The sequence below is a fragment of the Setaria italica genome, chromosome IV (genome assembly GCF_000263155.2).
Source record: "Setaria italica strain Yugu1 chromosome IV, Setaria_italica_v2.0, whole genome shotgun sequence".
Taxonomy (NCBI): Eukaryota; Viridiplantae; Streptophyta; class Magnoliopsida; order Poales; family Poaceae; genus Setaria; species Setaria italica.
In genome coordinates this window covers 12,907,539-12,922,400 of record NC_028453.1, presented here as the reverse complement: position 1 = coordinate 12,922,400, position 14,862 = coordinate 12,907,539, and the positions used below count along the sequence as shown (strand labels likewise).

The 14,862-nt window shown below is 42.1% G+C and overlaps 2 protein-coding genes across 2 annotated transcripts; both read right to left on the bottom strand.

Moving 5' to 3' along the window:
• Positions 1-2,072: 2,072 nt before the first annotated feature.
• On the bottom strand, positions 2,073-3,125 carry LOC101786596 (nuclear transcription factor Y subunit B-1). The gene is made up of 2 exons (XM_004966850.1): positions 3,092-3,125; positions 2,073-2,608 (listed from the first exon to the last, which is right to left on the bottom strand). The coding sequence occupies exons 1-2, from the start codon at positions 3,123-3,125 to the stop codon at positions 2,073-2,075; spliced, it is 570 nt and encodes a 189-aa protein (XP_004966907.1).
• A 3,497-nt stretch (positions 3,126-6,622) lies between these two features.
• On the bottom strand, positions 6,623-7,105 carry LOC101786201 (nuclear transcription factor Y subunit B-1). Its single transcript, XM_012845227.1, has one exon. It carries the CDS (start codon positions 7,103-7,105, stop codon positions 6,623-6,625), a length of 483 nt encoding a protein of 160 aa, XP_012700681.1.
• Between the last annotated feature and the right edge of the window lie 7,757 nt (positions 7,106-14,862).

The window sequence follows — 14,862 nt, the reverse complement described above, 5'->3', positions numbered from 1 at the left end:
GAGTGTTAGCTTGGTGTTCATCCATGGTTCTATGTCTCTTTCCATCAAGAAAACTCATTTATTTATAGCCACATTAAAGAGGAAAAAAAATTGCAGGTGTCGTAATAACGGTATGCATGAATAACACTTATCATTGAACGTGGACTAAGGAAGCCACTTGTCAAGCCGAACGTTTTACCTTTTCCTTTTATTTTATATTATCTTCCTTATATATTTCGCTTCTATATGCTTAATGAAATTTCTATGGTTGAGAAGTTTGTTAGGAAAGAGTTATGCGGAAAAAAGTTGTGTTGAGTAAGTTGTGTCCAAGTTTCTAAGACGTTGATTACTTGTACATGTTATTTTGTAAAAGTTGTTACGTAAAAGTTGTGCTAGAAAACTTATGTTGGAGAAGTTGTTGCGATCATTCTATTCGCAAAGCTTTATGCGTAAAATAGTTGCATTAAAAAGTGCTATGCTGAAAAGTTTTCATGATAGAATAGATCGCTAGTTTCCAACCGCACGTGCGAGGACTAGCTATATATGCCCGCATGAGTGAACTCGGTGGCCATTGGTCCATGGCCTCCTTCGCATCGCCGGTGATCCTGTGGCATGGTGCGGTTCTTGATGCGCATCAGTGTGGCATGCTGTATCCTTCAGGTGCTTCCACGCCGGTAGTTTTTTTTAAAAAAAAATAATTGGGTTTCTAATGTTAACAAGTTATCAAGAAGCTCAACTGAAATGATACTGATAAAAAAGGAAGGTTCGACTAAAATGATGTCGCGTTCTTTACTGCCTGAAAATGTCTCCTGACCGCATTTCCAAAACCATTTGTGTTGTGTGCAAAGGACCAATACCATATGACTGTGTAATCTAGAAAAAAAAACTTGGGCTGTTTTACTTCAATCGTAGATTTGCCTCAGCATCATGACAACCATCCAAATCACTTAATAATCTTATCATGTAAAACTGTGAATCTTTGGCTTGCCGCTCGGTAGGCTGAGGCCAAGTTGCCAAAGCAGCGTAGGAAGGCTTCTCACCTTCAATTCGTACTCAAGCGAGAGGCAGGAAGGCTATATCGCCATGGATCGAGAGGGCGCCGCCGGCACACATGGATACCTCAGTAGGCAATCGGTGCCAGATGTCACTATCACTACGGCGGACGACTCGTCTTCAGCCGTGGCCAATGTCCCCTCAAGTTAGTTCGTCGACTATGGCGGATTCGTCTTGTGCCGTGGGCAAACTCAGTTCAGCAGGTGCCGTGCTATAGGCCAAAGTCAGTTTCACCACACCAAAGGTTTTTGGCTGTGTCCATCACTTTTTGGGCTTTAACCTTAAAAAAGAAGTTGTGCATTCAAAGCTGTTATACGATTCCCTAGCCAGTGTGATGATGGCTATTTGAAAGCGTCCTTGAATCAGTTAGGCTAGACTTGTTTCATGGCCAGGCCGGCTTCTTCAGTAGGATCCGGCTGATCCCACGTCTGCTACTTGCTGCTCTGATTTTCCTTTGTCTTCCCAGTCTTACGAATTTTGCAAGGACACTGAGAAAAACAGACTAATAGAAATCTGAGGTAGATAAGGCTTATGCGATAGTCTTGCTTACTCTGCTGAATCAGACATTGTATATGAGGAGTGTCGATCATCTGTAACAGGCACTTTGCTATGAACTAAAGCCACATTCAGCAGGCAGAATTCATCGCCCGACGAACAAAGATTGAAGCCATGACTACAACTGGACCGAGCAGATTCTGATCATATTGAAATGGACATCACACGGTGAGTACACGACCACCCTGTAGAAACAGGCTATTTAATAGTTCATCCTACAAAACTCCTTTTTAAAATGATATAATGCCAGTACAGTATGCCAGATAAGGAGGGACAACGAAATGCCTCATTCATTTATTAATACAACTAGGCTAGAGGGTGGAGCCGAACTGGCAAGGATTCGATCACCAACGGAACTAAGCAAATATTTATATTTTTTTAAGGAACTAAGCAAATGTTTATTCTCGAGAAATCCCAGTCACCAATGGCAAGGACAGATTGGGATTCTCGAGCAATCCCAAAGCAAATCTGCCATCTTGAGGGCATTACTCCTCCTCGTCAGCACCAGATGGCGCCTGCGAGGTGCCTGCTGCAGCCGGCGCTGCAGCCCCACGCCACACCGCGTACACGTCAGCGTGTAGTCCCAGCTCCGTGACGTCAGGCACCGACGGCGGGCCCAGCTGCAAGGTCAGACCCGACGACGGCGCCGCCGCGGCCTCCACTGTCAGCGCCGCAGGCGCCGGCGGCGCTCCCTGCGACCTCATAGTGCTGTGCCGGGCGCGTGGCATGTTACCCTCGATCTCGCGGTACCGGCGGAGGTACAAGGTCAGGGTCCCGACGTAGTCGTCGAACCCAAGGTTCTTGAAGGCGAGGATGAGGTCGTCGCCGGTCACCGTCGTGCGCTTGTCCCGCCGGCACTCCTCCGCGGCCACCTGGGTGATGAACGCGGCGAACTCCACGAGACACTGGTCCACGGCCTCCTTCGCGTCGGCGCCGATCTTGGAGTTCGGCGGGGTGGCTTTCCGCATGATGCGCGCCACGGTGGCTCTTGGGATCTTGCGCTCTTCGGGTGCTTCGGTGGCTGCATGTGTTAGAAAATTAGAAAGGGGTTTGTTAACAGAGAGAATGAAGCAATCATTCAACGAAAATGATACCGAAAACAAAGTTCACACAAATGCATTGTTACAACAACTTGTACCAAATCCATGACTTAGCGACTCTATGAAAATACTACAGATATAGTTTTCATGCAAGTTTTCTTCTCAACCTACCATGGCCTTGACTATAGACACAAAATATGAAAATTATATACCAAGTCTTGTCTTGTGAATTCTCTCTTCAAACTAGGATATTGCGGAGAACAGGTTTGCATCATGGGCCGGTTGTTGCCAATATCTTCATAGAAAAAGAAGTACCAGCCCATGTTCAAACACAAGTAACGGCGCAACTTGAGGGGTTCTCAAAACCGACTTAGTATTTTGTCGGTAGCGCGCGCTTCTCCCGCCCGAATCCTTCTACTTATAACCAATCACACTGAAAACTAATATGCAAAGATAGGACTTACCTCCATCTTGGTGATTCTTAGGTTGGTTATCCATAGTTCTATTTTGAGGTCTCCTTGCATAAGAAAATCACACTTATTTATAGCAATCTTATTGAGAAAAAGAAGACACACGTGTCTTAATAAAGATTTGCATGGAGAACACTTGTCGTGGAAATGATGAGACAAAGCCAACTGTCATGAGAAGGTAAACTAAAGGAAACATGGAAGTATCCTAGAAAAAACGAAGGATATTAATGAAGCTAAATCTTTTATGCAAACTTGCAAATAAACCCAATATAATATTTTAAGGTATAAAAAGCCCTTTTCAACCAAAATAATTATACTAGAAAAATTTGTCCCCAAGAGATCGAATATGCCTGTCTTCAACACATCAGCTTGAAAAACTTGATTTCGTCTCAAGAATGTCACATGATTAATATATAATTTTTTATCAAAGAAGATAGAAAATAGCCCCGGCATGATATATATAGCATATATATGCCTTGGGCCTAGATGTCAGTCTCTCGTCTCCTTTTCTCCAGTGTTAGCTTGTCCAGTGTTCTTAGGCTAGCGGGAACGGGTTCTGGTTCAGAGGAGGTGGAGGAGTTCTCGTTGCTGGCCTGCGATCATTTTCGCACTTGGGTTTGTCTTGGAGGAGTGTTACCGGCACGTACGCAGGCATATGTGGGGCAGCGGCTTCCTAGTGGTGGGGCTGCCTTTGTATGTGTTCTCTACCATTTTGTTGGTTTAGATTTTGGCTATGCCTTGCCGTTTGCCTTGCCAGGCATGCTCTTACATGCAATGAATTCCATGTATTCCATTTATTCTTGCTACTTGGGTAAAAATTCTTCTTTTTCTTTATACTTGGGTAAAAATTCTACGTTCATTTTTGTTGACCACCAAAATTAGTAGGTCTAGACAAACCGGTCTGACCAAGTTGCCTTAGGGGCCTAAGCCTAAGCCTAGATTTTATCATGCATAAAAGATTATAACATCACATAGTGCTAATTGTATAACAAATTAGGGTATATAACTCAGAGTTGAGCATTATATCCTTAAATTTGTAGATTTGAGATCAAAACTTGAAAGTGTTCAAAACACATAAAAGTATTAATTAAATGTTTAGCAAAAATAATAGGTATTCCATTGAATACCCTTGACTTCAAGTAGGCCCGCCCCTGCTGCACCTTCTCGTTGATCGTTAGCTTGGTGTTCATCCATGGTTCTATTTGTGTCTCTTTCCATCAAGAAAATCCATTTACTTATAGCGATATAAAAGAGGAAGAAAATTCGCAGGTGTCGTAATGAATGTATGCATGAATAACACTTATCATTGAACGTGGACTAAGGAAGCCCACTTGTCAAGTGACGGTGGATGAAAGTAAACATGGACGGGGGAAATTTAATTACTATCACTGCAACAAATCATACCTTCCCTAACGATTACCTCGCAACATTGGAGGTATTCGTCGTTATGGGATTCTATTTTATACGTTCTATATGAATCACTATGGCTTAGTGACGAAAATGAGGTGTTCGTCATTATGATCAACTAGAAATCGTTATAAACTAGTGCAATGCCATAACGTGATGAGTTTTATTTTGTCGTAAAGTCTAATCGGTGAACGTCATAAGTTTATGACATGCTTATTCATCGTAGATCGATATGTTTTCCGAGAAAACTGCCACATAGTCAAGTGGGTACTATTACCACATGATCAAGTGTGGCCAACACATTTATTTTTTTCATTTTTTCCTTTATTTTTTAGCCTAAACTCCCTCTTGTTCACAGGCTTTACAGCCCATCCTTCTTCCAAAGTAGCCCACTCTCCTTCAAAACTGGGTTACGGCCTGCAGCAGTAGGCGCCCAGCACCACCAGCCCACACTCACGCTCAGCAGGCCACGGCCCGTTAGTATGTAACGAAGTGCATGACATGATATATTTCGAGTTAGCCTTTCCAAATGGGCAGTTAGGATCATTATCATGGACCTAAAGGCCGAATGTTTTATCTTTTCCTTTTACTTTATTGTATCTTTTTTTATATATTCGGTTCTATATGCTTAATGAAATATATATGTTTGAGAAGTTTGTTAGGAAAGACAGTTATGCAAAAAAGTTGTGTTGAATAAGATGTGTCCAAGTTCCTAAGACGTTGATCACTTGTACATGTTATTTTGTAAAAGTTGTTATGTAAAAGTTGTGCTAGAAAACTTATGTTTGAGAAGTTGTTGCGATCATTTTGTTAGCAAAGCGTCATGCGTAAAAGTTGTGCTAAAAAGTGCTATGCTGAAAAGTTTTCATGATAGAATGGATCGCCGGTGATCCTCGAGTCCGGTAGCACTGTGCGGTTCTTGATGCGCGTCAAGATGGCTTTCAGAATAGTGTATCCTTCTGGTGCTTCGGCGCTGGTAGTTTTTTTAAAAAACAATTGGGTGTCTAATGTTATTATGTTAACAAGCACCAAAGAAGCTCAACTGAAACGATACTGATTAAAAAAGGAAGGCTAAATCGCCATGGATCAAGAGGGTGCCGTGCCGCTGCCGACAGCACATATGGATACGTCAGGACCCAGGAGGCATGACAGGTGGTGACACCGGACGGAAGACGAGGTTGGAGGCACCGCGCTAGACATAGACGACGCCGGTGCTGCTGGCGGGTCGGTGCCGGAAGGAAGACGCCGCCACTGGTGACACCGGGAAGGAAGACGATCGAGGTTGGAGACACGGCACTAGGCATAGACGCCAGTGCTGGGTCGGTGCCGGATGTCACTACGGCGGACTCGTCTTCAGCCGTGGCCAATGTTCCCTCAAGTTAGTTCGTCGACTATGGAGGACGTACTCGTCTTCTGCCGTACGTGGGCAAACTCAGTTCAGCAGGTGACGCGGCATGTATAGGCTAAAGTCAGGTTCACCATGCACACCAAAGGTTTTTGGCTGTGTCCGTCACTTTTTGGGCTCTAACCTTATAAAAGTTGTGCATTCAAAGCTGTCATAGGATTCCCTGGCCACTGTAATGATGGCATATTTGGAAGCGTCCATGAATCAGTTAGGCTAGACTGGTTTCACGGCCAGTCCGGCTTCTTCAGTTGGATCCGTCTGATCCCACGTTTGCTACTTGCTGCTCTGATTTTCCCAGCCACGAATTTTGCAAGGACACTGAGAAGAACAGACTAATGAAGTAAAGCCACATTCAGCATGCAGAATTCATCACCCGAGGAACAAAGATTATTGAAGCCATGGCTACAACCGGACTGAGCAGATTCTGATCATGATGAAATAGACATCACAGGCTGTTTAACAGTTCATCCTACTACAAAACACCTTTTATAAAACGATATACTGCCAGTACCAAAGATTAAAAAAAAGGGACAATGAAATGTCTCATTCATTTATTATTACAACTACGATCGAGGGTGTAGCCAAACTGGCAAGGATTCCATCACCAGCGGAACTAAAGCAAATGTTTATTCTCGAGAAATCCCAGTCACCAATGTCAAGGACAGATTGGGATTCTCCAGCAATCCCAAAGCAAATCTGCCATCTTCAGGGCATTACTCCTCCTCGTCAGCACAAGATGGCGCCTGCGAGGTGCCTGCTGCCGGTGCCGGTCCAGCCCCACGCCACACCGCGTACACGTCAGCGTGAAGTCCCAGCTCCGTGACGTCAGGCACCGACGGCGGGCCCAGCTGCAAGGTCAGACCCGACGACGGCGCCGCCGCGGCCTCCACTGTCAGCGCCACAGGCGCCGGCGGCGCTCCCTGCGACCTCATAGTGCTGTGCCGGGCGCGTGGCATGTTGCCCTCGATCTCGCGGTAGCGGCGGAGGTACAAGGTCAGGGGCCCGACGTAGTTATCGAACCCAAGGTTCTTGAAGGCGAGGATGAGGTCGTCGCCGGTCACCGTCGTGCGCTTGTCCCGCCGGCACTCCTCCGCGGCCACCTGGGTGACGAACGCGGCGAACTTCACGAGACACTGGTCCACGGCCTCCTTCGCGTCAGCGCCGATCTTGGAGTTCGGCGGGGTGGCTTTCCGCATGATGCGCGCCACGGTGGCTCTTGGGATCTTGTGCTCTTCGGGTGCTTCGGTGGCTGCATGTGTTAGAAAAAAGGGGTCTGGTGTTAACCGATAGAATGAAGCAATCATTCAGCAAAAATGATACCGAAAACCAAGTTCACACAAATGCATTGTTACAAGCTATCTATGCCTCCTGATGGCCTTTCCTAGGACATGATATGTGTAAAGAACTTGTACCAAATCCATGACTTAGCTACTCAAAAAAAAATACTACAGATATACTTGTCATGCAAGTGTTCTTCTCGACCATCCTAACATGGCCTTGACTATAGATACAAGATATGAAAATTATACACAAGTCTTGTCTGGTGAATTCTCTCTTGAAACTAGGATATTGAGGAGGGCAGGTTTGCATCATGGGCCTGTTCTTGCGAATCCAAGAAAAAAAGTAGCGGCCCATGTTCGAACACAAGTAACGTGCGCAACTTGAGAGGTTGCCAAAACTTAATATTTTGTCGGTAGCGTGCGCTTCTCCCACCCGAATCCTTCTATTTATAACCAATCATAACGGAAACTAATATGCAAAGAAAGGAGGACTTACCTCCATCTTGGTGATTCTTAGGTTGGTTATCCATAGTCCTATTTGGGGTCTCCTTGCATCAGGAATTGCCAATTATTTATAGCCATCTTATTGAGAATAAGAAGCCACACGCTGTCTTAATAAAGATTTGCATGAAGGACACTTGTCGAGGGAATGATAAGATAAAGCCAAGTGTCATGAGAAGGTAAATGAAAGGAAACGTGGAAGGATCCAAGGAAAAAATGAAAGATATTAATGAAGCTAAATCTTTTAGGCAAACTTGAAAATAAACCTAATATAATATTTCAAGATATAAATAGCCCTTTTCAACCAAAATAATTATATTAGATAATTTGTTCCCATGGGATTGCATAAGCTTTTGTCTTCAACACATCAGCTTGAAAAATTTGATTTCCTCTCAAGAATGTCACGTGATTAATATATAATTTTTCAGGTGGCGGAGTTCACGTTGCTGGCCCGCGATCATTTTTGCACTTGGGTTTGGTGGGATGCCACGGGCACGTACCCAGGCATATGTGGGGCAGCTGCCGGCTTCCTAGTGGTGGGACTTTATGTGTTCTCTACCATTTTGCTGGTTTAGATTTTGGCTAAGCCTTGCCGTTTGCCTTGCCAAGCAGGCGCTTACATACAATGAATTACATGTATTCCATTTATTCTTGCTGGTGCGTACTCCTTTTCTTGGTTCTCTACGTGTTTCAGTTCTTCAATTATTTTCACCCTTTGTTTAACACATAAACAATTTCTTTTACTTAAACCTATATCCGCGGCCTCCCTTTCTATAACTGCTCTCCTAAGTAAAATCTCCCTTTTTCTTCTTCTTTTTCTTTATAGTTCGCTAAAAATTCTACCTTCACTTTTACTTATTATTTCTTGGCTCAACTGAGCTTAAAATGATTTATTAATAATTTCCCACCATTTGTCTCTATTATTATGTGCATGGTAAATGCACACTTGAAAAATACATAGCCATGGGATCTATTCCTATTGTATCAAAATTACCCACCTTTACCATTAAAAAGAGTAGCTTAAATAACCCTCAATACCCTCTTCTTAATTACTCACCTCTGTCATGACAAAAAACAATCTAATATATCCCCTAATAACCATCTAAATTATGATAACAAAATATGCATCTAAATAATCCTACAACAAGGTACATACTCTAGCCCTCTAAACCCTAGCTATTGTCCAGTACCACTGCTTGCAAGGTGGCACCATATGGTAGGTCATCAGGTGAGGCACAAGAGCGGAGGTCGTCATCTGACATCTATGTGAGAAATTTGCAAGGATAACATACGTGACATCGCTCGCGAGCCTGCGATGGCCTCTTGCCGCTGTGGATGCCATCAAAGTTTGAGACATGTGGTGTGTCCAGTAATGGTAAAGTGTGGGTTAATGTTGAGCTCCGATCCACGGAATATGTCATGAATCACACAATAGCAATCTAGAACCTCTAAGATGCATTTGGGTGCCATTCGCTTGGATTCTTTAAAAGCAATGAGTATAGGTGGCATGAGAGAATGGTGTGTTTGATAGAGGTCTCTAGCCAGGCCTATGGCGTGCACCTTGGCATGTTTGGTATGCTAGAGGGGGTGCGAGGCCGCTCTACTGCAAAAAGAAGGGCACAGGTTGGGCACCATGGAACATGCGCTGCAAGGTGTGGGCTGGTGCAAAATTAATGGTTAGGCGTGCATGTGGCATTTGGTGGGAGACGGCTTTGGCCTTTGCGCCATATTTTCGACTACTTAAGGTTACCACCCCCATGGGCTCCTTTGTCCCCTGATTCCACCCATAATACTCTCTCCCTCCCTCCCTCCTTCTCTCTCTCACACACACACTTGACTATTTCACTCCTCTAGGGGGAGGGGCTGGCGGAGGCGACAACACTGTTGGAGCATTTGACTAAGCTATGATGAAGTTTTGGCTTTCATTTAAAATCCTCTAATTATGGTTTGAAAATAGCGAAAGGGCCTCTAGCCTAATGGTTAGAGCACCTAAGTAGCACCCAGCAGGCGCAGGTTTGAATCCCTGTGGGAGCGAATTAAATGGGTCTGGAATAAAAAAATTATACATAAAATATGGTTCTAAAATAAAAATGGTGACATAGGTGTTGAGGTTGGGTCTTCAAAAGCCAATCTATGAGATTTATGGTTATAGTAGAGATTCTATGATACAATTTCTTGATCATCAGGTCATCACGTGGCAGAGTTGAGAGGGATTTGATCTTAGGGTTTTGTTGATTATATCCTTGAGATCCAATTTCTAAAGTCTGGAATTCTAATGTTTCAACTTTGTTAGCTACTCAATTTCAATTGTTTAATGCTATTCAATATATAATTCTATAGGCAATCAAATTCCGTTGGAAACTTGGAATTGTTCCTGAAAATTTTACCCCAACGGATGATAGCAAGAATCATGATGGAGCTACTCCAGGAAGAGGTAATCACACTTATAAAAGCTTATAATCTCACAACATATATATTGCTATTTGGTTTTCACCGTGTTATCCATGGAATTATATTATCTGAAGAGGGGTTCAAAATTTCAGGAAATTTTGCTATTCTAGGTGGGAACAGAATAAATCCAGTTAGCTTGGTCTTTGTGCGTTGTTCCAAGCATGCTATTCTAGGCTTGCATTTTTCTTTTTAGAGTGCCTTATGACTTCCTACCCATTGCATGAAGATGCGAATTCATGTTAAATACTATCAAGACTCAAATGCTCAAAAACTAGTCTGTTGTCAAAGTCCAGATTAAATTTTGGTGAAATTAATTTCATTGAAATGTTAGTGAATTTTGGAGTTTTTGCCGGTGACTGAATAAAAATCTTGTCCGCAATCTCAAACCCTCATGACAAGTATGCAATTAAGGGGAAAAAAGACATTGACGTTCGACCACCCACAGAAGCATATGAACACATGGACACGAATTAGGCTCCGGCAGAACGATCACATGAGAGTTTTGTGCCACTCTACCCCACTACTTTGTGGCGTTTTCTTTGTATATAACTACGGAAAAGAAAAGGAACATTGAAACATATATGCCGATACAAGGGCTGTTGCCCAGACTCGATCTTTCGCCACGACGCGATCTGGCCGTGCCATCCCACGGTCCATGCGTCGTAGCAAGACTTAATAATAAAACTAAACAAAGATTTATTCTCATATCACCATGCTCTAATCGGATTTTCCATCTGATGCCGGGCAGTTGATGGTGGTGGCATCACGCTGTGCCGGACGCGGTAGCGGCGGAGGTGCTCTCGTCAGGGGTCCGACGTAGTTGTCGAATCCGAGGCTGCGCATGGCAAGGATGAGGTCGTCGCCGGTGATGGTCAACCGCTGGTCTTGCCTGCACTGCTGCCAGGCCGCTCGCATGAGGTCCATAGTGAACTCCGCGACGCACAGGTCCATGGCCTCCTTCGCGTCGCCGGCGATCTTGGAGTTCGCCGGCATGGCAGGCTGCCTCATACGCGCCAGGGTAGCTTTTCGGGCTTCCGGTGCTTCCTTGCCTTCTGATTGTTTTTAACAAAAAAGAAAACAATGATGTTTGATATATAAAACCAGAACATGATACCGCAGAAAGTGAATTGAAGCAAATGCATTCTAAACAGCTTGCAAATAATGTCTACAGACGGCCACAACATATGTGTTCTGTGTTGCTAATCCTCCTCGAATAAAGCCTAGTCCTAAAACTTGCATCTCTCCATGAGACTTACAAAGTGGCTTGGTCTAATTTTGCTCATCCTACCTTGTCTCGAGTAAACTGTAGCAAAGTGGGTAAAGATCTTTGTGCTGATTCTGTGTTATTAGACCAGGTCTACGTCATGGCCAATTCTTACCAATATTGTCCATGCCACGGAGTACCGCCCATGCTCCAACCAAACTCCAACCCAACCTGCTATTTTTCTCAAATCCCAACTCGTAATTTTGTCGGTAGCGACTTTCCCGCCTTTATATATATCTACACCTTTATTCATCCTAGATACACGGTACCAAAAGATATGTGAACATAATCTCACTTACCTCCTACACCATCGTAATGACCGGTTGCTTGAAAATTGTCCATATCCATCCGAGATGTTTCTCTTGGTCAATAGGACCCATTTATTTATAACCATCTACTGAAGAAAGTGAGTTACAAATGTCATATGAGAGCCTTGCATGAGTGCCACTTGTCATTCATTGCTGATGAATAAGGCCATATGTCACAAGAGGTTGGATGAAAATAAGCCATGTGCCAAGTAAAGGTGCATAAAAATGTGCCACGCGTCATATAAAGCTGAATGAAAAGCCACATGTCATGTAAAGTCTGACAAAAGGAAATATTGATGTGCTAAAGAAAATTTAAGAAGTATATAAATGGGTAGAAGAAAAAAGGAAGTAAAATTAATGCTACAATAAATATTTAGGCAAAATTACAAATAACCCCCACCCCAGTTGGATATCCTTCAAATACCCTCTACAATAGAAATAATTATATTTACCACCCTAAAAGTTCAACCCTAGTGCAATGTCCGCCCATATTGTTCTTAGGGGGGAATTTGCAAATTTTTACCAAATGTATGGCAATATTTTTTGGAGAAAATAATATATTTATTGTTTAAGGAATATAACGTTATAATCATGAATAAATCATTAACACAAACACCAATATTTGGTCCCATCAAAATGCGCAACCTCCTGCACATAGATCTATGTTATGTTTTCAATCATATAGTGGTCCTGTTCAGTTGCATACTCCGAGTAAAAGTCAACGCTCTTGGCAATTTTGCCTCTAAAACATATCAGTATTATTCCGACTAATGGCGATGTTCCAGTCTTTTAAAAACGGACAAAATGTTTACCATAGCTTGACTAGAGTTTCACCCCTTTTTACTAATTGACAACGAACATTTTTCGTTCTAGTTTCCTACACGTGAGGAATTCCATCGTCAACTAGTTTTGCTATATTGAAGCACTGTCAGCATGAGCCTTTTTGTAGTTGTGCTTGGATTATTGTGCAAAGTAACCTTACGATATTCTTCACCATCACTAAATGTACCGCGTGGCAAGCGCGGATAGCAATGCTTCTCTGTTCTTTGATTATATATACAGTGCACCATCACTAAATGTGTGCTATATATATATGGGCTTGGGCCATGTATTAATTCAGAAAATTCCAAATAAACATCAAAGGCAGCCCATATATATATGGCAAGAGAATGGTGGAAGTGGTGAAATCTTTACTCCCACCCTGATAGTGGAGGTGGAGTATGATCAACTTAAATACCAATCATGTTTTTCTAGTTTGTGAATGTGCTAATAACTAGTATGTTAGAGAAATGCATGCAAGTATCTCTACTCATCATGTTTTATTATATTAGAAATGTAATACTACTTTTGCCTAATTAGTCAATGATATGTGAAACTCATTCAAGAGCAAAATTAACATAATTTGTAGGTCTTAAAAGTTCGTTTGGTTTCTCAGAAATAAAAACCAAAAGTGACACTATCCGAAAGAAAAATAATAAATTGTTTCCAACTTTGAATGGTTATCAATGAGTATAAATCCAATGTCACATACAGAATTAGTTTCTCTGGCGTACTGATAAATCACAATTCACAGAATTTACATGCACTGAAGCGCATATGCTTTTCTTTAAAATGACTAGCATATACGTGACATTATTGAAAGAAAATAAGGAATTGTTTTGAACTTTGGAAGGCTATAAGTGAGTTGGTCAAATGACAAGTAGACTTTCTGGGTCTTTTTTTTTAACTGAGAAAGTGGATTTTTATGTTATTATTTATGCATCGATTTCTCATGAGCTGATGATCGATTCGTTAATCTGAGAGACCACATGGAGAGCCCTCTCCATTTAGCCTTAAAAAACAATAAAACAAAAATCACCGACTATTTCTAAAAGTGAATGTTTCTTTTCCTTTGTTCCTTCAATATGGTAAATTAACATAGTTACACAATAGAAGAACCGATGAAATGAAGTCCAGCATTTACCTTGTCGGAAAAAAATGTCACGGGTAGAGAGACCAAAAAGATGTTGCGAATTCGCACACATCATGTAGCACGTGACCATGCAATTTCCAATAAGAAAACGACGGTAGGTCCTCATTGGTCTCCGACAGGAAAAAGATAAGCCATCCCACGTGCTCCTCTAACTTACACAAACAGCCGTTCTTCACCATTAAAAAAATGAAAATATAGTATTTCCAAAAGTTAAAAAATTGCGAAAGTTATTTACATAACTTTTTCAAAAGAAACTTATATGAATATTTTCCCCCAAAAACTACTTAAATAACACTTTCTATAAAAATTATTCAAATAAGTTATTTACATAATTTTGTTCACATAAGTTATTCATATAACTTACTTGAATAACTTTGTTTCTTAAAAGTTATTCACGTAAAGTTTTGTAAACATTTATTCATATAATTTAACAAATAATATCTCTTTAAAAATTCATTCAAAAACTTATTTAAATAAAAAAGACAAAAACAAAAAACAAAGCTCGATCGGCCAGCTCCGCCTTGACCTAGCATTCGGCTCCTATGGAGCTTCTGCCCCTCAACCGTCACATATTACCTTTTTATAGAGCTCCGCTACACTGCTCTCGTCGAAATCCTCCACCTCAGCATGGCGTGGATCTTACCGCTAGTCTAGAATCTCGCTGTCACATCCAAAACTTCAGCAAAGTAGAGAGAGAGGGGGGAGGGAGGGTGGCTGTTATTCTCCATTTTTATCCCTGTGATAGCACAAGCTCGGGAAAAAATAAAAAAAGAACTTTTAGGAAGCTGCTCACCATGTTTATACTGCACGCTCGCAGTGCTCAAATCTAGAATTCTAATAAAAATAAGGAATTAATCCTTAGCTTTCATATAATGCTGGATTTAAAGATCACTACCTTATTTTTCACCTATCATGGTTTCATATAATGCTGGATTTAAAGATCACTACCTTATTTTTCACCTATCATGGTTCGTGGACATTCCAGTCTAGGGAGCCAGTGTGCACTCAATTTTCACTTAAGGGCATCAATCCAGCAATGATAATTCCACGATCTCACTCCACAATTGCTAAAGATATTGTAGCACTAGATATAATACATCAGTATTCATAGGGTTCAGGGCAACGTATGTGTTCGTTTGAATGACCAGTGTAAGTGACATCAATGCAAAAGAAAGGA

What these genes read in the sequence shown, in the direction of transcription:
- LOC101786201 (XM_012845227.1), bottom strand. Translation starts at nt 7,105, where the DNA reads ATGCGGAAAGCCACCCCGCCGAACTCCAAGATCGGCGCTGACGCGAAG.
- LOC101786596 (XM_004966850.1), bottom strand. Translation starts at nt 3,125, where the DNA reads ATGGATAACCAACCTAAGAATCACCAAGATGGAG. An exon ending in TAAGAATCACCAAGATGGAG is followed by an intron (nt 2,609 to 3,091) that starts GTAAGTCCTATC and finishes TAACACATGCAG; the next exon opens with CCACCGAAGCACCCGAAGAG.